A 24958-nucleotide genomic window follows, 5' to 3' on the forward strand; every position below is an offset into this window, starting at 1 on the left:
CCTGTTGTTGTTTTGTTAATACTCACTGTATTATGCTTTATGCTAACAATTAGTTTGTATGTTAAACTCTGGACTATAATGAAACGTTTACTATCCCTACACGATATGCATGCACTCGATAATCCTCGTCCCAAGAATGTATGTGATATACCTGACACATTCCAGATGTCATGAAGCTTGAGTGACTATAGTCACGGGGTGGGTTATGCAGAGTAATTGCCTAAAGTGACTAGGAAAATTAAACTAATATTCACATTTTAAAGAAAACATACAGAATTGAAGAGGCTTTCAGGGTGGAGTGTAGCTGCATTACCTAAGTGTCCCCTAGGCTTCCAACCTTAGATGCTATCGCACTAGGGGAACCTGGTGTGCTGACTCTAAGGAACAGTATGGAGCATAGAGCAGAGTGGAGACATCACGGCTAGGCTCTGTGACCAGGTGGGGACTCGATTGTTCTTGTGCACACCGAGAGCAATAAGCTGCACATTTGCTACCCTGAGCCAATGACCTGTCATGTTTTTGACAAAATGCTCTATTCTAGTGAACTTTTGCTCATTATAATATCATCATAATACCAAAACACACCTCCATCCCAAAAGCTACCTGCCTCCAAGGTGCGACCAGCCCTCACTGAGCACGTGCTGTGAATTTCTCAGAGCCTATACCTTTAAACAAAAGCGAGAAAACATTTTACCAATTATAACCAAGATATGCATGACTAGAGTCACTCAAGCTCAAGGTAGAAAATAATATAAATTGGCTAAAGAGAGAGGGGATGTTAGGGAAGATACCATCACGAAGGATACCTTCTGACTTCTGGGATCATTCAATGATCTGAGCCTCTCCCCCTCCGCCTCCTCCCCCCATTGGGATTCCGTGGGGTAAGTTTCGAATGCTTGGTTATATCAGGTGTGTACCTGCGTGTTTCATGCATGCTAGCTTGCTTTTGCAGACAGTGAATTTATTGCCAGCAATCCAAAGAACCTGCGTAGCAGTTGCTGTAATAAACTGCACTTAATTGCATTGTTCCTAGCCGTGATAGTTATTGAACGTGACTAGAGTGAGAGCGTGCTACATTATTGGTGAATCTGTGACCATGACAGTTCAATACCCTGAACCCAACTGGACTCATAGCGGTTAATTGGCCACACCCCTTAACGCGACAGCATCTCAAGGAACAGTGCATGCACAAAAGAACATGAAAGTATGCTAAATAGCTCACTTAATAGAACATCATGGCATGCCTTAAAAAAAATAAATCCTACCTACCCCCTCCCCTAAGGTTTTCAGATACATCTTTTATCAAATTCATATGCACCTGAACATCAAGCTCCTTAGTAAGGAAATACTCTGAGCAACATACCCTACTGGCTATTATCTGAAATAAATATTTTCCTTAGTATCACTTTATTCCTGGTGTGTGTGTGTGTTTGTGTTTGGTGGGGAGAGGAAGGGGTGAAACAGTGACTGATAGGTTCCAAAAATTTAACCTTATAGTCAACTAGAGTGCCTTAGTATTGCTAGAGTCAGTTAACACACGTCTGTGAGCCCACCTAAACCACACCCAGAGGTCCTAGTTTTCTCTGTAGGACTCTGATGCTTCCTGCACACCCCTTCACTTATGCAAAAATTCAGCATAGACAGAGAATACCAGAGCTTCATTTAAATAAACAGATTCCCTGCTTTACCAACTTGATTAAGTCTCAAAAGTACTTTGCATGACGTTATAGGCTCTTTATGAGATACTTCTATTAGAATATGTTAAACTAATTTAAAGCAGTATTAAAAACAGCATTTTATTTGCCAATACGCAACTGCACAAAATAATACCCAGGCACTAATATCTGTAAGATATTCTCAGTAATAATTATCTTAGCAAAGATATAATAACAATAAACCAAAAGCATTGCATGAAAATTTGCAGACACAAATTGCTTTCTGGCTGAGGGCATAAAAAGGCAAGCTGTATTTTCCCAAGCTACTGACAACATTAATTTGCCAGTTAAGCATAAAGCAAAGAAACTAATCCATAGAATAAGCAGCAGTAATCTTATGAAGTTCCAAAACTCAGGAAGCATCTATGAAACACAATCCGACTCAAATGTATGAAAAAGGAGTAAATACAGTAGGGAAGCATGCTTTCCAGAAATACCTCCAGTGACAATTAAAACTGCTCCCTTATCATAATATTTATATTGTCCCCTCTATCACAGGTACTGATTTTTTTTCTTATTACTTTTTTTATAGCTATACAGCTTTTAATACCCTCATCTTCACTTTTAGATTCTGTATCTTCAACTTGCAGATGGCAAACTGGAGTACAGAAGCTAAGGAATACTTCATCAAGACACACAGGAAATCTATGGCAAAGCACAGAAATGAACAGAATGTCCTGATGAGTGCATTATTCTCCCACTGTTGTCCTCTAAATATGAGGCTGGTACTGCTTCCATCTTTGTTCTTTGTGTTTCTTTTTTGTTTGTTTTTTACCTTGTGTGGTTAAATAATTACCTTGTGTGGTATATTACTATTTGGCTTGCTTTTCAGCACAGAGAGGCCTGCATAATGTCATAGGCACATAAGAAAGCTGTATTACACTCTAAGCTTAGATTTATCTAGGGGCTTAAAAAAAGATAAGAACCTCTCTACGAGATCCTGCCTCCTACATGGTGGGAGGCGTTCTTAGTATTTCATTCACCGGTTTTCTGTTTCCTCTTCCCCACAGCTGACCAGATAGCTGTCACACCTGCAACCCAAACCTGGCTTTTCAGAGCAAGCAAAGTTGTAACACAATGCAACAGTCCATAACCACAAGTCTTTTCTCTGCTGCAACCTCAAACCTAGACACAACGTGTAGGGGAGAAGGGGAAATCTGTGATATTTCCCATAAGGTTATGCACCCCTCTACCTTGCAGGGGAAGGAAGTCACGCCGCATTACTCAACTGTTGTCTCACTTGACTTGTGCCTATTCTATCATGTGCTCAAGCACATTACTACAATTAACATCTTCTATATGAAAGATTTTTATAGATCAACAGGAAGTGGGAGACATTTGCGGGGCTTGGGTACTGATAAGCAAGATCAAGACATCTAAGATTAACCCATGAAAAGGCAGGAGCCCTCGAGTAGCATCTCAGAACATACCTACATTATTGGTGAATATATGTTAGGGTATTTAGCAAGCACATATAAATACAACACACCAAGTAAATAACCATCATCACGTTATTACTAATATTTTCAGACACATGCACATGCTAATATGAAAAAATACAGATTAACCAACTGCCCCTTTGATTTCTATCAAGAGTCAAGACTCTTTCTTAGTCCCATTGAGACACCTTTTTACATAGCTTTATATATGTAAAAATAAAATATGTATAATTTTTAGCTGAATTTTTCCAAGCACAGAAGGAGGGGGGAAAAAAAGATGTATTATTAAATGGCAGGGAAAATCCCAACTACAAAATGCAAAGTGGATTACTAGGTTATGAGTAACAGTAAATAGAAAAAGAGCATGAAAGGAAGAGGCTGTTTGGGGGAAATCTTTTCTCACTTTGAATTTCATTGCCAGTCTCTACATTCCTTTGCTGTGAAAAGGAAATGCTGCTGTGAATGTATGACTTTCATGCAATTTTTGGCAAGGTTAGGGGACATCAGAACAAGCACAAGCTACAACAGGTTTAGCATTCTTCACTTTTTTTTTTTTTTCTTCCCAACTTCAATTACTTAGTTAGGTCTTAGCAAAGCTAACCTGTCATTAAACATCACCATTAAAGCCTGGCTCTCAAAGCCTGGGTGAAATTCAGGCTAAACAAGGGAGCAACAAAAAGTTCAGATTACAAGTGAGCAGTCTACTGCAGATCTACATTCTCCTGGGCTCCACTGTATGTGTTTTGGTGCTGCAAGAAGAGAACTGTAGACAGACACAGAAGTGACCATGAAGGATAGCAAACCCTGTCCTTGCAGACCTGAGGTGCATGAAATGCACCTCTCAGCTTCCACTAATTTTATATTGTGTGTTCCACACACTAAAAGAGGATTCAGAAAATGAAACAAACAGATGATTTTGAATACAGAGAGGCAAAATACTCCATACAGAAAGGAAGAGACTCGGGAAATTTGGTGTATGGTAAGCCCTCGCACAGGGAAGTGCTGGCACTACACCAGGGAAATTTGGTGTACGGTAACCCTTGCACGAGAAAGTGCTGGGTAGTACACCAGGGAATCTGGTAAACTCATAGGTGTGTGGTAACCCTTGCACTGGGAAGTGCTTGGCAGTACACCCCCATTTTCCAGAATCAGTACGTTAGTGTGTGGTACACTGCAGAAGGGAAATTTCTGTAGCAACATACTGACGAGGGCTAGGAAAAATGGGAAATATGGGTTCCAGGGGACAGGGAGAGTCTTGGGGGAGTGCCTACCAACAGTTCTTCCTGAAGAATGATAAGAAATTGGAAACATAATGGAAACATAATCCCCATATTAGAGGAGATTGTAAAAAAAAAAAAAAAAAAAAAAAAAAAAAAAAAGGTTAAATATTGTGTATCAGTCTGGACAAAAGAACCAATTAAGGAAACAGCAGTATTTTGGCCAAAATACGGGTCTGATGAAAATTCAGGCTTTAAATTTATGTGTAAACAATAAGATTCCTTTTTCGGAGAAAGAGCCAAGTTATGCTCCCTATAATCCTAATATTGTACCCGTGGCAGCAGCAGTCACTCCAGGAAGAGAGACAGGGACTGTAATTAACACTGTCCCTAAAGAAGGATCGTACTCTAGGCTCTGGCAAGAATTAGAACAAGGTAGAAGATATGTTGAGAATTTTGCCTTCCGTGATACTAACAGTACTAACACTAACTGCGTATCCTCTTAGGTGAACTACCCCCCCTCCTTACTAGCAGACAGGTTAGGACTTTTAAGAAGGAGAGGAAGTCTTTATTCGAGGACCCCAACAGCCTAGCTGAACAGTTAATTAGACCAGTTCCTACGACCTGACTTATACTCTTGGGGGAAGGGAATTATGTCTATAAGTATGTTGTTTACAGGGAAAGAAATGGGAATGATCAGGAGGAGAGCTGCTATACAAGAATGGGAAAGAGCTCATCCTCCAGGACCAGGGGTAATACCGGCAGAGCAGAAATGCCCACTTGCTAATCCTGGCTGGAATAATAATAGTGTGCAACACAGAAATCATATGAGAGACTTGGGGTCAGAATGAGAAAGTACTCGGGGATGAGTCCCGAGGACCCGGTATCCCAAGGGCTCTTAAAAGTTCATTGTGTGATTAAAGCCTGGCAAGATACACAGAAAATGCTCCAGAAGGTGGGGGGATGTAGTGAACAGTCACTGGGGGACGCTCCTGCGGGAGGCCCTGGAGGTGTGTGTCCGGAGGGGAGATGAGAAGGAAAAGCAGAGAGCGAAACTAATGGTATTGACAGTGCAGCGGGTAGTGAGGCAGAGGGTTGGAGAAAGAGGAAGAAAATCTTCAGGGGGAGTCAGGGCCAGGATGGAAAGGAGAGGAAGAGAGATGAAGGAATGGCAGGCAAAGAAAGCTGCCTGTGTTGTGGCCTGAATCCTAGCAGGGACAGGCTTTTGTGAGGAATGTTTTAACAATTCGTGTCCATGAGGAACAATTCTGTTTGAATCCTGTCTGCCTCTGGGCCCTGCACTGGCAATTTAATTCTTGAACCACAGATGCAGTGTGTCCCAGTCTCCCCCTCATTCTAGTCAATTTATCAAGTCTTCAGAAAATACTCCTTAAATTTATGAACCTGTTTGCTTTTGTTATTCCGGACTTCTATTTCTAACAATTACAGCCTTTTTTTTTCCTGTCTTCTTCGAGATTAACTTAACACTGCTATAGATGTGTCTGTGAATGGCTGGGGAAGAATGTTTTAATTACTCGTGAAGCGTCAAATAAGAAAGCTGTTTGTGTTTGATGTCTGGGAGTTTCAGAACAACTGATAACAACTAGTGACTGTTATGGGATACTATGCGGATCTTTGGTATCTGGTTAGGGGGGCCGAGAGATTAAGAGGAAGGAAAAAGAAGCTGAAGGACGGCTGGGAGACAAGACTTGAAGAGAATGTTCTATAAACTTGGCATGGTGCCAAGTAAGTACAAAGGGGGAGAGGAAGACTACGAGCCTTCAGCATGAAAGACCCCTAGAGACCCCCAGAGGAGACCCCCAGAGGAGACTGCGCATGTTCCAGTAGGAGGGACTGGACCCCGGAAGCTAATTATAATAATCTATTTTTTTAGAAGTAGTAATGAATATGTATTAGTCTAGGAGCATAAAAATCTGCTGCTTGATGTAACTGGTGTGCGTCCTGGTGGAGCGGAGACTCCCGGTGCACCCAGCGCTGTTTGCTTACCTCTATTCCTTTATATTCTTTCAATAAATCCTATTTTTTTATTTAATCCTAATTTGAATCCTGAGCCATTTATAACACTTTGATAAGATGTTTTAAGTGTGGCCAGGCTGGCCACTTCGAATAGCAATATATGGAGTGGAAGAAGGAGGAAAGAAGGAAAATGGGATGAAATATGGTATACTGATATGTTGTTTCAGCATCCTGGAGGGAGAAAGGTATGGAATTAAGTTGGCCCTTGACTGAAACTTTGGTGAAAGTACAGGCTGTAGAAAGAAAGATAGAAAGAAGTGTTTAAAAAAAAAAAAAAGTTACTGAAGGTGTTAATGGTGTGGTATGTAGCGTTTGACAGAGCTGTTTGAAGTTGAATGAGCAGGGAAAGGGGATGTAGGCATTATCTAAGTAACAGTCTAGAAGTTTTGGTATATTTGCTGTGGTGTTTGGTCAGTTTCCCAAGTATCAGGGAGGGGGATGGGGGGGGAACAGCCTGCTCCACCAGGAGCCACAGGCCGCAGGGGGGCTTCGGCTCCAGCTCCTGGAGTGCCTCCTCCCTCTCCTTCTGCACTGACTTTGATGTCTGCGGGGAGGTTTCTTGCTCCTTGCTCTCCCAGCTGCTGTTGAGCAGCAGGTTTTTGTTTGTTTCTTTGTTTGTTTGTCTTCGTGGATGTGCTCTCACAGAAGCACATACTGTGTTGCTCATGGCTTGGCTCTGGGCAGCGGTGGGCCCCTTTGGGGCCACATGAAATTGTCCCTTATCTGCCACGGGGAGGCTTCTGGATTCTTCTCATGAAGAAGAATCTTCTCTTCCCCCCCGCCCCCCCCCCCCATGAACCTTGCCATTGAACCCAATACACTGGGGCAGCTAGGTCATTACTGGCTAGTAAAGTATCAGGGATTACATTAACTAATGAAACCCTAAAAAGTGATGGGGGTAGAAGGGGCTGGGATAACAGTGCCGCTTCTGGGGGATACCAAGCTGAGACTAGGGGATAAAATGATCACTGGGCAATTATTGCATGTACCCAAGGCAGGGACTAACTTGTTGGGAAGGGATTTGATGATTAAATTGGGCATTCAACTAGTAAATTGTTAGACTGGAATAACAGTTAATGGAGTAATTATTAATGGAGTGCTCTCAGGCCCTGAGAGCAAAGATATACTCACCTCTGACTGGAAAGACCCTGAAATGGGGGCGGAAGCAACAATACAGATGGATGGTTTTACCTCAGGGGTTTACAGGGCCACCTATGTATTTGGGCAAGTTCTAGAACAGATTTTGGAGCAATTCCAACCTCCCGAGGAGGTGTTACTGTTACAAATATGTGGATGATCTTTTATTGTCAGGACAGGAGAAAACAGTTGTGAAGGAAGCTACTAACAAGCTGTCCAACTTTCTGGGAAAGCAGGGCTTGGGAATATTGAAAACTAAATTACAATATGGAGAAAGAAGTCAGGTATTTAAGGCATCCTGGCTTGCATAAGAAGCAGTGTGGCCAGCAGGTCTAGGGAAGTGATTGTCCCCCTGTACTCGGCTCTGGTGAGGCCGCACCTCGAGTACTGTGTTCAGTTTTGGGCCCCTCACTATAAGAAGGACATGGAGGTGCTCAAGCGAGTTCAGAGAAGGGCAACGAAGCTGGTGAGGGGTCTGGAGAACAAGTCCTACGAGGAGCGGCTGAGGGAGCTGGGTTTGTTCATCCTGGAGAAAAGAAGGCTCAGGGGTGACCTTATCACTTTTTATAAGTACATTAAAGGAGGCTGTAGAGAGGTGGGGGTTGGTCTATTCTCCCACGTGCCTGGTGACAGGATGAGGGGGAATGGGCTGAAGTTGCACCAGGGGTGTTTTAGGTTGGATATTAGGAAGAACTTCTTTACTGAGAGGGTTGTGAGGCATTGGAATTGGCTGCCCAGGATAGTGGTGGAGTCGCCATCCCTGGAGTCTTTAAAAGATGTTTAGATTTAGAGCTTAGTGATATGGTTTAGTGGAGGAATGGCTAGTGTTAGGTCAGAGGTTGGACTCGATGATCTTGAGGTCTCTTCCAACCTAGAAATTCTGTGATTCTGTGATTCATGCTTCAGCTACAAGAAGCGTCACGCTCGCATGCTCTCATCCTGATGGGGGACTTCAACCACCCGGATGTCTACTGGAAAAGCTACACAGCAAGCTGTAAGCAATCCGGGAGACACCTGGAGTGCATTGAGGAGAATTCCTGGTCCAGGTATTAGACAAACCAACCAGAGGAGAAGCGTTACTGGACCTGGTGCTCATCAACACAGAAGCAATGTCAAGGCACATGCAAGACAAGGAGGTTACTAGCTCAATTTCAAAATCCAAGCATCCAATGTAAACTATCCAATTCCACAAGCGATAAATATACAAAGCAATAAAAATAAAAATAAAAATAAAAATAAAAATAAAAATAAAAATAAAAATAAAAATAAAAATAAAAATAAAAATAAAAATAAAAATAAAAATAAAAATACACTCAAGTAAAAATAAAAGTTTTCACCTTTAAACTATGATTTAGAGAAAGGCAGTTTTTCTCCAGTTTTGTGTTAACAATCTGGCCTGCCCTGAGATAAAGCCAACACATACTGAACACTCCCTGAGAATCACCTTTCTCCCGATTACTGAAGACAAATGGTATCCAAGTCACACATTTTGTTGTCATATGATGTATTCCATTTAAATCCTAATATTCAGAAGTGTATAAGACTGCTTAGTTATGAAGCACAAGAAAAGAGTATTGTGTCAGACCACACCATATGGTTTCAAACCTACCATCGAGAGATAATTTATAAAGAAGACCGGTGGAACAAATAGTCCTACAGAACAGACTAAGCAACAAATGATACTGAGACTGCTGGTAAGATGCATCTTTCCTCATTTCTTCACCACTACCATCACATATACACAAACACACATGTTAAAGCTGTCATAATTGAACACAAAGCCACATTCCCCAGGAGGGGGATTCTAGAAGGAAAGATTATAACAGAGAGCACTGTTTTACAGTTGTAGGTAAACACTAATTTTACATTTATAAATGATTATACTGTAGTTACTACAAACATCACTTGCTTTTACAGATTACAGAACCAACGTAATTTTTCCTTAAAGAGAACGATGCTTCTTTTAGACAAAAAAGGCTAGGTCTTGATTACCAAGCTTTTCCCCCTTTTCCTGATCTCTACTTGTGCTCTTTCTAGATGACTTGTGAATACATACCGCATGACTCTCAGTGCAGTTTTGTATGCTAATTCAGCATCATGAGGTAGGAGAGAGGTGAAGAGATACTTGGCAAATGTGTGCATTGGAACACTCTCTCGATGGATGACTTCACCTAAACCACTATATGGTCCAGCTGTGGGAAAAAGAAAGAGAATGTCAATCTTTACAGACTGCTAAAACCTAACTTCTGCACCTTTAAAAACAGTCACTATATCTTGAGTTAGAATTGGTATTCAGAGACAAGAGTTTTCTGTACAAAAGGTAAAATTGCATCGATATTTTTGTGAATTATACTATACACATATCACATAGATACAATATATTACAAATATATTACATACCATATATTCTTTGAGACAATGAGACAGACCGTAAATTGCATAGTAATAAGCACACTACCAGTGCACATACAAATGACAGAATGGTCCCAGTGACCCATGGGGCTCATTCAACAAATTTATGGTATGCAAAAGGAGAAGGTGTTAATCCCAGCTTTTCCTCCATGTAGTTATATTGTACATATGAATCCCTATGTACCCTCTGTTGGTGTGCGATTGCTTTCTCACAAATCTACCAGGGGAAAAAAAAGTGTGGTTACAGCAGAAAAGTGTGTATCTTCAACTGAAGTTACATGAACAATCACTACAGCAGCGCTTGATCGCTATTAACATCTCACCTGACATTAGGCATTTAAATAACCCTTTGGTCTGGATTTTGTCTCCAGAGAAGACTAGGTCAGATCTTGCATCAAAAATTGTTTTACTAGTCCATTACTGCCACATGATCTTAAAAATGATATTTGTTGTAGGGAAACTATCCCCACTGTTGGGACAGCAAACTTTGCACGCAGTGCAGTATTTCAATTTCAGCACTGCAGTGTCAGGACTGACAGCAGAAATGATGATTAAAAAAAATTTAAATGCAATTATTTCCTTGCTGAGTTCTGAATGAATTCATGCATTTAACTGCATTTAACTTCATGCATTTAACTGCATGAAGTTCAACAAGGCCAAGTGCCGGGTCCTGCACCTGGGGCGCAATAACCCCAAGCAGAACTACAGACTGGGAGAGGAATGGTTGGAGAGCTGCCAGGCAGAGAAGGACCTGGGAGTGATGGTGGATAGTCAGCTGAATATGAGCCAGCAGTGTGCTCAGGTGGCCAAGAAGGCCAACGGCATCCTGGCTTGTATCAGGAACAGCGTGACCAGCAGGGCGAGGGAGGTGATCGTCCCCCTGTACTCAGCTCTGGTGAGGCCGCACCTCGAGTACTGTGTTCAGTTTTGGGCCCCTCGCTACAAGAAGGACATCGAGGTGCTTGAGCGGGTGCAGAGAAGGGCGACGAAGCTGGTGAGGGGCCTGGAGAACAAGTCCTACGAGGAGCGGCTGAGGGAGCTGGGCTTGTTCAGCCTGGAGAAGAGGAGGCTCAGGGGTGACCTTATCGCTCTTTTTAGGTACCTCAAGGGAGGCTGTAGCGAGGTGGGGGTTGGCCTGTTCTCCCACGTGCCTGGTGACAGGACGAGGGGGAATGGGCTTAAGTTGAGCCAGGGGAGTTTTAGGTTAGATGTTAGGAAGAACTTCTTCACTGAAAGGGTTGTTAGACATTGGAACAGGCTGCCCAGGGAAGTGGTGGAGTCACCATCCCTGGAAGTCTTCAAAAGACGTTTAGATGTAGAGCTTAGGGATATGGTTTAGTGGAGGGCTGTTAGCGTTAGGTTGGAGGTTGGACTCGATGACCTTGAGGTCTCTTCCAACCTAGAAATTCTGTGATTCTGTGATTCTGTGAATGTTCGGTAACTACAAACCCCATTTTACATTTCTCCTGCAACCTTGAGGCTGTTATTCCTGTTAACAGGAAAACTGTGTCAAGCAGTTTTTGACTTCAGCAGCCAGAAGTTCAAGCATAAAATGTTGCAAGACAGAATAAGAATTGTACATTAAGTATTATTGGAAAATGACTGCACATATAGCAGCCAGCACCCCCAGAAGTTACTGCAAGAGAAGAGAATTTTGATTTCTCCTCTACTAGAGATTTCAACCCACCATGCTTGTATGGACAAATTACTGTGTGAGCACACTACTTCAATGCAGAATAGCATATATCATTTAAACAGCTTCCAGAAGCAGCAGTACAAACTGTGTCTGACCCTACGCTGGAGTGGATGAGGAGTACTTGCACAATTTATGTAGCCACTTCTGCTACAAAGAATAGAATAGAATAGAATAGAATAGAATAGAATAGAATAGAATAGAATAGAATAGAATAGAATAGAATAGAATAGAATAGAATAGAATAGTTAGAAGGGACCTTCAAAGATCATCTAGTCCAACTGCTTAACTACTTCAGGGCTAATCAAAGATTAACGCATATTATTAAGGGCATTGTCCAAATGCCTACTGAACACTGACAGGCATGGGGTGCATCGACCACCTCTCTAGGAAGACTGTTCCACTGTTTGACCACCCTCACAGTAAAGAAATTTTTCCTGGTGTCCAGTCTGAACCTCCCCTTGCGCAGCTATGTGCTGCTCCCATGCATCCTGTCATCTGTTGCCAGGAAGGAAAGACTGACACTTCCCTCTCCACTGCCCCTCCTCAGGAACTACATGAGATGTAGATGGTAACAACTTTAACTTAGACCAGCACAGTTGTTTCAGCAATGTTTTTCTGAAGGGTGCCTTAGCACAAGATGAAAAGATAAAAATCATAGTGCATGAAAAAAAAAAATGAGTTCCATAGGTGTGCATTTCTGAAGACCAATTACAAAGGAAATGTCAGTGAAGATTTAGTAGGTGACAAAATGTCTAATCATTTGAAATGAATTTGAAAGCCATTGAAAACTATCTAGCATTGTTTCAATGAAAGAAGCCATTTCATGTATGTTTGTCAATTGGTGATTCAGTCAGAAACTCAGTTAGGACATGAGGAGTACAGGACAAAGCATTTATATAAAAACATATTCTGACATTAACTTAGCAGTCAAGCAAAAAATTAAAACAGTTCTTGCAACAGTCTTACCATTCTGCTTTCCCACTCAATCAAGTGGTAGCTACATACAACATGCATTAATCTGCATTAACAGCATAAAAATCAGCTTAATATTGTCTTTTGTTTTGTTTTTTTGTTTTTATACCTACAGGACTATAACTATAAAAACACAATTGATATGATTAGGATCTTCAGTCACTGCACAGTTTTTCTTCCATGTGAGCTGGCAATTTCTGCCTAACCTGGCATAAACTGAAGCTATTGCAGGAAAGCTAGATTTCTCAGCAAACAGTAATGCAAGACACTGCACACTGCTCACTACGGTAATTTCATAGGTAGTTATTTTAGCAGACTTCCTACTAAGATTACCTTATAGTAAACTATAAGTATCAGCGAACACTTGAGAGAAATCCTGCCTTTTCCTCAGTCAAGAAATGCAGCAAATTATAATCCATAGGATTCCTGTCTGGTGGTGGTTAATAGCTGGATCCAGTTAGCTGGTGTTCTTGTCCAAAGGCCATAAAGCAGCAGTATAGCCATACCATAATGGAAACTCTCCCTATGGTGCAGCTTCTCTGCAGTTTCAAATGGTGCCATCAGTAGGTGCCAGTCTTTAAGGATCTGGGCAACAACAGTGACTCACAGCTGAGAACCCTAAACAACATACTGCATCTCTTCCATTAAAGAAGTTTTAAAAGACAAATGTCTCACAGAAAGAAAACAAAGCATGACTGCTGTGTAACAGTCTTCACAACTCACCTAGAGCAGTACTGTACTCCACACCATCCCTTGAGCAGGCACTCAAAACAAAACCATGCCTTTGGCGAATTAGTTCCTTTAAAATTTTTTCTTCCATTAAAAAAAAACAACAAACAACAACAAGAAAAAAAAAAAAAAAAAAAAAAAGCTAGAAAGATAACCTCAGAACCCATGAGGCCATGAGGCTACTTTCTGAACATGAGGCTTAAGTGCTACATGTTAAGCCTTTTTAAAAGCTAAGGCAAAGGCATGCTCTTTATTTCCCCACAGATTTTATTGCAATCCACTACAATGATTCCCAAACAGATAACTTAGTCACAATTTAGTCATAAGATCAGGCCTTAAGCCTCAATATTTGATCATGTATTTCAATCGTCATGTACGATTCAAACTTCAGAGGCAAGTCATTTTCCTAATTGCTACAAATAAAATGTTGTAGTTCTGTCCCAGTAATTCTAAGTGAATTTTCTGAGCTCATTAATTGAGAAAAGAGGTAAAAATCTTCATACATTTACAAAGCTGCCAGTCCTTTTTCAGGATACAAGTGACATTTAGAATTCTGCTACTTGAGAACTGCTGATAACTGATGTCTATAATATTTAATTGTGAGCCTGAGCTGTACAGTTAGGATACGGAGATTATATCAAACAAAAAATTTAAAGAACAAAGTGAAAGAACAAAAAATACTAGTTCTGTGGGCTTCTATAAGTGAAGACAGTTTAAAGAAACAGTTAGCATCTATAGTGAGCTACCTTCTAATAAGAAGACTGCTTGTTTTCGAAAAATCTTCACCAGAATATCATCCAATTCAATTTCCTGTAGCTTAGAAATGAGCTGCTCCTCATTTCGACAAACCTTCTCTTGTGCGTACAAGCCATCTGGCATTATTCGTTGTTGTCCCAGCCCTATCAATGCTACTTCCACAGCCAGCGTTAAATAAGATTCTCCTTCTTCTAAGAATTTGTGTGCAGGCAGGTGATGGTACTCCAGAGATTTGCATTGCTCCATGTTCTCTGTAAAGGATGACACAAAGAACAACACATCAGCAAGTCATTCTAATCCATAATCTACTTATAATGCCATATTTACAAATGCTACCTCTGTCAGTATTCAAAGAATCACAGAATTTCTAGGTTGGAAGAGACCTCAAGATCATCGTGTCCAACCTCTGACCTAACACTAACAAGTCCTCCACTAAACCATATCACTAATTTGTTTAAATTTATTTATTTATTTTATTTATTTATTTATTTTATTTATTTATTTATCATTTGTTTAAATTTATTTAAATTACTAGCTTAATTTCAAAATCCAAAGATCCAATGTAAACTATCTAATTCCACAAGGGAGAAATACACAAAGTAATTATAAAAATAATAAAATAAAAATAATAAAATAAAAATAAAAATAAAAATAAAAATAAAAATAAAAATAAAAATAAAAATAAAAATAAAAATAAAAATACACTCAAGTAAAAATAAAAGTTTTCATCTTTAAACTATGATTTAGAGACAGGCAGTTTTTCTCCAGTTTTATGTTAATAAGGCAAAAATTGGAAGATGCATTTCAATTTTTGGGTGTTTCTTTTCTGAACCATTTATGTATCTCCTTAAAGCCTTGATGTTGTATAAGTGGAAAGGGAAGGTGTTTATACCTCTGCATAGATTTCAGATGAAGTTATCAAGATTGTGCAAGTACAGTAGGCCTGATAACTCCACAACATTTAAGCGTCCTCTGTTTGCTAGGGCTCTTTTCAGGATTTTTTATTTAATTGTTACAGTTGCATTTATGATAAACAAGTATAATGCTTCTGAATTTTACTGAAACAAGAATTCTTACTTCCAGTAAAAATTACTTATAAATTCCATACAGACCAAGCCATAAGTTGCTTTAAAAAGTAACATTGATTCATTTGGTACTTCACAGATACACCATATGACAAAATGCTTCTGGTGGTTTTACTGTGCTAGGCAGGTAAACACCTTCACTCTCCCGGCTGCTGTGTGGCACAGCATTTTTTTTCCCTTTCTTAAATATGCTCTCACAGAGGCGCAAAACAACATCGCTTATTGGCTCAGCTCTGGAAAACAATGGGGCCCTTCCCAAACATGGGGCAGCTTCTAGATCTTTCTCACAGAAACCACCCCTATGGCCCCCTGCTACCAAAACCTTGCCACGTAAACCCACTACACCAGTACCCTGAACTGGTGGAAGGGGATGGGAGCAGAATATGGCCCTCACTATCCATGAGGAAATGGCTGGCGACCTGCTACGGCACTTGGATGTTCGCAAGTAGATGGGGCCAGATGGGATCCACCCAAAGATACTGATTGAACTGGCAGAGGAGCTGGCCAAGCCGCTTTCCATCATTTATCAACAGGCCTGGCTATGGGGGAGGTCCCAGTCGACTGGCAGCTAGCAAATGTGATGCCCATTGTTATAAATGGCTCAGTCTTCAAAATAGGACTATAATCAACGTTTGCAATTTATTAAAGGAATAGAGGTAAGCAAACAGCGCTGGGTGCGCCGGGAGTCTCTGCTGCACCAGGCAGGTAAACACCACAACTGCTCTCTCACTCCCCCTCCTTAGATGAGGAGGGGAAGAAGTAAAGGAAAGAACAACTCATGGGTTGAGGTAAGGATAATTTAATTAAAGGGAAAAAAATAATAATTATTAAGGAAAGATTATTATTAACTAAACAGTTTAACTAAAGGGGGGAAAAAAAGGGGAAAGGGGAAAAGGGAGGGGGAAAGGGAAAAAACAAAACAAATAAAGGTTATGTGGAAGTGCGGACGAAAGAAATTACTCTCTGCTTCCCACAAATGAGCGATGCTTGACCACGTCCTTGAAGCAGGGCCTCAACGCACGTAGCCGGTGTTCCGGTGGAGGACCGGCATTTTCACGACGAGAGCCCACCCCTCCCCTCTTCTTCCTGTTTCCACCTTGTATTGCTGAGTGTGACATCATATGGTATGGAATATCCCTTTGGTTGGTTTAGGTCAGCTGCCCTGGTGATGTTTCTTTTCTCACTTTTTTGCCCACCCCCTAGGAGGGTTAGAGAGAGTCTAGTTTCTAGAGAAACTACTGCAGAGCTGGAAACAGACTGAGAATAAGGAATGAATCACTTAAGCTCCTGGAAAGCAAATACTGAAATTAAAATGGGCATAAACATCCTGACCTAAATCATGCATCAATTCTGAAACACTGTTTTCCAATTCATATTCTCTGTAGGCCACGTATGTTATCATGTGTTTTATCATCTATTTGAAGTATTATGTGCATGTGCAGCTAAGATGTACAATAACACCCAGGGTCCTAAAAGAATTTGCTGAAGTAGTTGCCAAATCTCTCTCAATCATATTTGAAAAGTCCTGGCTGTCAGGTGAAGTCCCTGGTGACAGGAAAAAAGGAAACATCACTCCCATTTTTAAAAAGGGTAGAAAAAACAACCTGGGGAACTACAGACTGGTGAGCCTCACCTCTGTGCCTGGGAAGATCGTGGAAAAGATCCTCCTGGAAGCAGTGTCGAGGCACATGCAAGACAAACAGGTCTATCCGAGATAGCCAGCGTGGTTTCAGCAAGGGTAAATCATGCCTGACCAATCTGGTGGCCTTCTATGACGGAGTGACTGCAGCAGTTGACAAGGGAAGATTGACCAGTGTCTTCTACCTGGACTTCTGCAAGGCCTTTGACACAGTCCCACATGACATCCTGAACTCCAAAATGGGGAGATATGGACTTGATGGGTGGACCATTCAGTGGATAAGGAGTTGGCTTGAAGGCCGCACCCTTCAAGAGTTGTAGTCAATGGCTCTATGTCCAGGTGGAGGCTGGTAACGAGTAGTGTCCTTCATTGGTCTGTCTTAGGACCAGTTGGTTTGGGCTGGAACTAGATGATCTTTAAGGTCCCTTCCAACCCAAACCATTCTATGATTGCATGATTTGCCATTCTTTGCCTTCACCTGTGGTGTCCAATGAACAAAAAAATGTGAAATACTTCACGGCAACAGATGCTCTAAGAGTAGTGGAGCTACGCACTGAAGTGCGCGTACAGCAACAATAGCTGAAGCTCCAACTATGGAAAACTGACAGAGGCACCAGCAACTCAAATTTTGTGTGGCACTTTTAAACTCCTGTTGCAACTAGTAAGACCTGAAATTATTGCAAGAGAGATTAGAAATGTAAGTTCTCTCTCCTTTTCCAGGAGCCTGGTGCTTAAGTATACAAATCAGAGAAAATCCAGAGAAGTTTAGGTGTATTTCGCTCTGTCTGACTATTCGGTGGGTAAGGAATTGGCTTGAAGGTCGCACCCAGAGAGTAGTGGTCAGTGGATCTATGTCCAGGTGGAGGCCAGTGACAAGTGGTGTACCGCAGGAGTCTGTCCTGGGACTGGTACTGTTTAATATCATTATCAATGACATAAACAGTAGGATCGAGTGCACCCTCAACAAATTTGAAGATGACACCAAGCTGAGTGGTGGGGTTGATATGACAGAAGGAAGGGACACCACCCAAAGGGACCTGGACAGGCTTGAGAAGTGGGGCCACGTGAACCTAATGAGGTTCAACAAGTCTAAATGCAGGGTGATGCACCTGGGTTGGGGCAATCCCAGACGTGAGTACAGACTAGGAGAAGAACTCATTGAGAGCAGCCCTGTGGAGAAGGACTTGATGGATGAAAAGTTCGACATGAGTGCGTGTTTGCAGCCCAGAAGGCTAACTGCATCCTGGGCTGCATCAACAGAGGAGTGGCCAGCAAGTCAAGGGACGTTATTGTCCCCCTCTACTCAGCCCTTGTGAGGCCCCACTTGGAGTACTGCATCTAGGTGTGGAGCCCCCAGTACAAGAAAGATGTAGACGTGTTAGAGCGGGTCCAGAGGAGGGCCACAAAGATGATCAAGGGGCTGGAGCACCTCTCCTATGAAGAAAGACTGAGAGCTGAGGCTGTTCAGCCTACAGAAGAGAAGGCTCCAGGATGATCTCATCACAACCTTTCAGTACTTAAAGGGGTCTTATAAAAGGGATGCAGAAGGACTCTTTACTCAGGTAGATAATGATAGGACAAGGGGGAATGGTTTTAAACTAAAAGAGGGAAGATTTACATTAGAGCTTGGAAAGAAATTTTTCACTCAGAGGGTGGCGAGGCACTGGAACAGGTTGCCCAGACAGGCTGTGGATGCCCCATCCCTGGCGGTGTTTAAGACTAGGTTAGATGAGGCCCTTAGGAACCTGATCTAGTGGGTGGCATCCCTGCCTATGGCAGGGGGGTTGGAACTAGGTGATCCTTGAGGTCCCTTCCAACCCAGACCATTCTATGCTTCTATGCTTCTATGATTCTATGAACACCCTGGGATGCATTAGGAGGAGTGTTGCCAGCAGGTCGAGGGAGTTGATCCTTCCCCTCTGTTCAGCACTGGTGAGACACATATGGAGTGCTGTGTTCAGTTCTGGGCTCCCCGGTACATGGACATACTGGAGCCAATCCAGTGAGGGGTCACAAAGATGAGTAAGGGACTAGAGCATCTCTATATGATCAGAGATTGGGACAACTGGGACTGTTTGGCCTGGAAAAGAGAAGGCTCAGGAATATCTTACCAATATGTATAAATATATGATAGGAGAGTGTAAAGAAGGCTGAGCCAGACTCTTCTCAGTGGTAACCTGTGACAGGAAAAGAGGCAATGGGCACAAACTGAAACACACATTTCCATTTGAACATAAGAAAAGAATTTTTTACTGTGAATGTAGAACACTGGAAGAGGTTGCCAAGAGAGGTTGTAAAGTCTTCATTCTTGGAGTTATTCAAAACCCAAATAGACACAGTCCTGGGCGATCTGCTGCAGCAGATCCTGCTCTAAGCAGGATCTAATTCTGTGATTTTTGTGATCTTCTGAAATGTCTCAGAAAAAGGACAGAGTAATATCTGTGGAGAGGGTTGCTACTATAAAGACTTATTTGCTTTTATTTCAGGCTCAAAATACAGAATTTTCTTCAAGAATAAATAACTGGTAATTTTGGAAGTGCTTTAAAAATTTTCCTTTAAACATTTTTTCTCCCTCATGTTTTCTTAGGGAAGGCAAATGTGAGTTCTTATACTATGAGAACACTGGCTTTGAAGTTAATTTAGAATGGAAAGGTAGAAAAATGCCTCTGGTTACTGAAGACATGTAAAAGATATCTTCCTTTGCACAGCCTTACCTGTGAAGTCTGAGAATCCATGGAAGCTCTCTTCATCCACTTTGCAGGCTTCCATCAGGCTACTGAAGAGGGTGCCAATTGGATCCAAAGGGTGTCCCACCAAACCTTCAAGATTCGTTATTGAGGTTACTCCTTTGTGGAGAAGTTCTATGTTAGAAAAGATGGAGGGAGGAGGGAGGGAAAGAGTGCATATTAGCCACTCTTTAGTTAGCCACTTTATTACTTAAAAGAGGAAGAAAAAAAAAAAAAAAGAATGAAGGCAAAACGCCATTCAAACACTTGCAAAGCACATTATGGGTCAACAGTTTCAAATGTAGTGATTTTTTTTTTTTTTGAAATCTCTTACTCGCTACCAGGAAATCTTCTGAGAACATCTGCTGAAAAATGACAGCAAAGACTTTTTGACTTTTTGACTTTTTTTTTTTTTTTTTTTTTTGTAATGTATCCACATCTGTTTCCTGGCTCAAAAGATGTAGTGCCATTTTGTACGTTTTAAGTGAATCTGATGGCACTGAAATAAATGAAAATACTCTAAAATATGTTCCATTATCCCAAATAAAACATGAGCTTATTTTGCATCTAAATATTAATGAAATGATAAACTCAGGATGACAACTCCTTTAAAAAACTAAAAAGAACAAAAACATTAAATGTAGTACACAAAAAAAAAAATTGTCTTTTAATTGAATCACCTTAATTTTGGCATTCTAAAATTTCAGTCAACAAACATACTTTGTTGGATACTTTGCTTTGTAGCCCTCACCCATAGATCAGTTGGAACATGAAAAAAATCCTTTAGCACAATGAATTGAAGAAAGTATGTATTTGGTAAAGGTTATAGATTCCCCTGATCCCATTTTTTACTAACAGGCTTATGGCACTAGCTCTCCTTTGACTCCAACCCCCAACTTTTTTCTCCTAAACATGTATATGCTACTGAACTATGGGAGATCAGTCTCATTATGGCTGATCATGTAAAAATTGTATACAAGCTATTATGGATGCTCTGCTTCTCTACCTACTACGCACTAACTTGAAGATGCCTCTACTCACTCTCATTTATGGGGTATCACCTTCCTTAGTAACCACATGCATTATTGCAAAGCTTTAAAATGCTAGAAAGCCTGCTTCTTACCTAAATGTGTGGGGCTACAAAATGAAACAGCCACACTGTTGAACTGATTGCTCAGGAGGATAGGGCTGGGTGTTTTTGTTTTGTTTTGTTTTGTTTTTTGATGTTGTTGCTGTTTAGGAATCAACTGATATGTAATTAAAAAAAAAAAAAAGTAGATCTTTGTCTTACTAACAAATATCATGTGCTATACATGACATGCAGAAACAAGTAATATTAACAAAAAGGATTATTCACACTGACTTCTTACTGATTCACTTATACGTTACATTACCACTATGATCATTTGCAATGGAGAGTTAAAGACGCCTCATTGACTTTATAGTTTCAAAAACAGTTTTCTTATGCAAAGTTCCAAATGTTATCGTCATCTTGTCATGTCCTTTGCCCTCCTCTCTTCCCCACATTTACCTTTCTTCTGAGCCTGGAACATTTCCAGCTGTTTCTGCTGCTGCCTTCTTAGTGTATTAACAATAGCTATTGCCAGCCTCAGTGCTTCTCTTGGATATCCATGAGATCGTAATGCATCCACCCTCGCACAGGCTGTAGGAACATGTTCTAAAATGGAGAAAATAATTGAATAGCAACGCTTCCATGTCTGCAATGGCCTGTTTTGCTAGATTAACTCCAAAGGTTAAAACTGTGCAAAAGAGACTTAAAGGACTACTTCTGAAACCAGCATTTCAAGGGACCCTCTGTTCTTTTTGCCAGGCTTCTCATTCATCTCCCCACCATGCCCCCTAAAATAATGCCATAGAAACTAAACAAAGTGGCAAGTCACAGAAACCTCTTTAAAGTTTAGCCACTTACCATGCCAGAGGGGCCACCCATGAGAGTCAAAGAGTGAGTTTTCAGTGTCGTCATGGTAACAGTAGTTGGTGTATAGGTTACTGCTGATAATGTGCTGTAAGTGGCTGTCCTGCCAGTGAAGATCGCATGCCTCAATGGCTCGAGTGAACACCGTCCGATGGGGCCTGTTCGATGAATCTGTCATTTTCAGAAGTTCAGAAAGCTTCATCAGCTTTTACTCATTCATATGTGAATAAGTCATTCACAGCGTTCTTGTCTTCTTCCTACTCATGACCCCCAACTGATGGCAGCCTGTCTTATCCCCCTTCTGCAAGAAGCAGGCTGCAGATGACATTTCACATCCTATTACTGAACAGGCTAGACAAAGTGTGCACCATTCACTCTGCATTCAAAAAGAGATCTATGGAACAGCAAGACTAATGCTAAACAGGGCTTTGCAAAGGGAACAGCTAAAGATGAAGGATATCTGACAGCTCTCCTGAGAACAAACTAGAAAGTATATGGCACAGCTACTCAAACATTCCCAACTTCTCTATTTCTGAGACCCAGAGCTGCAAGGACAAGGGATGGATGAACAGCGTATGAAGAACGCTGTTCTTCAGACGTGTTCTGCAGGGGTTTCCCTACATCGAGGCCCCTTCAAGGCAGATGAGGGAGCCGCCAGGACCCGGCAGCTCTCACGAGGGTGGCTGATGAGGCTTGGGTGGAGACAGGAGTGTCCCTCCTCTGTCATACAAAGGCAGCCCCTAAGGAGCGCGAGCAACCAGGAGTGTGGCTAACAGAGCAGGCAAACAGGGCTTGTCAGTCAGGGAGTGGTGTGGCAGTGTGTTCAGGCAGGGCATGCAGGGAGGGTGCTGAAGCTTGGCCAGGTTGACTATGGAGCGATAGTATCCACCCAGCAGAAGACAGCGGCCTCACAGAGCTCAGCACACACCCACCACAGCTGATGCAGCCTCCCAGACAGAACTCCAGGGGGAACATGCTGCCACCGAGGTGTCAGGCTGCTGGGTGTGCCCTACTCTTATGCCACTACAGGATGACAGTAGAGAGCACAGCTCTGGGAGGTGTGCCCAGGTTGAAGAACTGCTTTGTCTGGTGGCAGAGCTTTGGGAGGAGGTGGGCAGGCTGAGGAGCATCAGGGAGTCAGAGAAGGAGATTGATTGGTGAGGTAGAGCTCTGCCATCCCTGCAGCAGGGTCCTCAGCCAGCCATAGCCACTGCTCAAGAAACAAAAGTTCCCCTACCCCCTTGCCAGAACGCAGACAGAAGGGATCTAAGAGACAGGGGGGAGTAGAAGCAGGATCCTGTTTGGCGTAGCAGGTGACCTCAGCAGCTGCCTACCTCACCTTCCCAGGTGCCCCTATACAACAGGAATGAGGTTCTGGAACTGTATAGGAAATCAAATGACAATGTGGATAAAGGTCCATCTATATTGAGGGAGTTGCCCAGGGCAAGTCAACCTATGTCCCACATAACAACAACCTCCACCAAGAAAAAAAGAACAGTTATAGTCATAGGTCATATAGTTCCCTTCTGAAGGGAACAGAGGGCCCGATTTGTTGTTCAGACCTGACCCATAAGGAAGTCTGCTGTCCCTGGGGCAGGGGTATGAGACATCATTCAGACAGTCACTCGTCTGGTAATAATCCCTCTGATTATTACCCTTTATTGTTTTTTCAAGTTGGCAGTGATGAGATGGCAAAGAGAAGCCAAAGAGCAATCAAAAGGGAATTTAGGGCTTTGGGGCAACTGGTTGAAGGATCAGGTGCACAGGTAGTGCTTTCCTCCATCCTTCCAGTAGCAGGGATCAATACTGAAAGGAACAGGTGAACCTATCTGATCAATACATGGCTCCGAGGCTGATGCCACCAACACAGTTTCAAGTTTCTTGATCATGGGAAGGTCTACATGACACCAAGCCTACTGACTCCTGATGGAGATCACCTTTATCTGAGGGAGAAAAGGATTTTTGTCCAGGAATTATCAGGGCTGATCAACAGGGCTTTAAAACTAGATTCGAAGGGGGAAAGGGACAAAAACAGGCCCACCAGAGAGACTGGACACCAATTTTTGAGGAACTGCATGCTGGGGAGGCCCTTCAGTCTGCCCCACAAAGGGCTGAGTTGAATGAAAAACATCTCAAATGTTTCTATACATACACACGCAGCATGAGAAATAAGCATTTCAGCTCCCTGAAATGCTTGTATACTAATGCGCGTAGTATGGGAAACAAACAGGAAGAACTGGAGATCTGCGTGCAGTCGCAAGGCTATGATCTCATTGCAATCATGGAGACATGGTGGGATAGCTCACATGACTGGAATGCTGTCATGGAAGGCTACGTGCTTTTTAGAAAAGACCAGACAGGAAAGCGAGGTGGTGGAGTTGCTCTTTATGTGAGAGAGCAACTGGAATGTGTGGAGCTCTGCCTAGGGGTGGATGAAGAGCGAGTTGAGAGCTTATGGGTAAGGATTAAAGGGCAGGCTACCACAGCTGACGCTGTTGTGGGTGTTTGCTACAGGTCACCTGATCAGGAAGAGGAGGTGGATGAAGCCTTCTTCAGACAGCTCCAAGTAGCCTCTCAGTCACAAGCCCTGGTTCTCATGGGAGATTTCAACCTCCCTGATATCTGCTGGGAAGACCACACAGCTGGGCACAAATAGTCCAGGAGGTTCCTGCAGTGCACTGATGACAAATTTTTGACGCAGGTGGTCAAAGACCAACAAGGAAAGGTGTGTTACTAGACCTTGTATTAACAAATGAGGAAGGATTAGTTGGAGATGTGAGGGTCAGTGAGCAGCCTTGGCCGCAATGACCATGATATGGTGGAGTTCAGGATCTTGCGAGGAGGAAGCAGGGCAAAAAGTAGGATTGCGACCCTGAACTTCAGGAGAGCAAACTTTGTCTTCTTCAGGGATCTACTTGAAAGAATTCCATGAGTTAGGTCCATGGAAGGAGGGGGGGTCCAAGACAGATGGTCAGTATTCAAGTATCACTTCCTCCAAGCTCAAGATTGGTGCGTCCCTATGAGCAAGAAGGCAAGCAAAGGGTACAGGAGATCTGCGTGGATGATCAGGAAGCTCCTGGCAAAGCTCAAAAAGAAGAAGGAAGTTTACAGCATGTGGAAAAGGGGGCAGGCGACTTGGACGGAATATAGGGATGCTGTCAGAGTATGCAGGGATGCGACAAGGAAGGCCAAGGCCCATTTGGAATTAGATCTGGCAATAGATGTCAAGGACAACAAGAAGGGCTTCTTCAAATACATCAGTAGAAAAAGGAAGACTGGGGAAAATGTCATCCCACTGCTGAATGGGGCTGGTACTCTGGTGACAAACTATATGGAGAAGGCAGAGTTGCTGAATGCCTTTTTTACTTCAGTCTTTACTGCTATGACCAGCCCTCAGAAATCTCAGACCCTGGAGACAAGAGAGGAAGTCCGGAGAAAGGAGGACTTTCCCTTCTTCAAAGA

General features: G+C 42.3%; 1 protein-coding gene across 1 annotated transcript in view; it reads right to left on the reverse strand.

Moving 5' to 3' along the window:
• Positions 1-24958, reverse strand: part of LOC311220829 (zinc finger SWIM domain-containing protein 6-like) — a 239619-nt gene that overhangs the window by 59362 nt on the left and 155299 nt on the right. Inside the window, exons 6-10 of the mRNA XM_084304470.1 lie at positions 21491-21667; positions 21092-21238; positions 19549-19695; positions 14101-14361; positions 9602-9737 (exon numbers count right to left, since the gene is read on the reverse strand). Of these exons, the coding sequence (XP_084160596.1) occupies positions 9602-9737; positions 14101-14361; positions 19549-19695; positions 21092-21238; positions 21491-21667 (868 nt within the window). The remainder of the gene's footprint in view (positions 1-9601; positions 9738-14100; positions 14362-19548; positions 19696-21091; positions 21239-21490; positions 21668-24958) is intronic.

The sequence above is a fragment of the Netta rufina genome (genome assembly GCF_964035555.1).
Source record: "Netta rufina genome assembly, chromosome: W".
Classification (NCBI taxonomy): domain Eukaryota; kingdom Metazoa; phylum Chordata; class Aves; order Anseriformes; family Anatidae; genus Netta; species Netta rufina.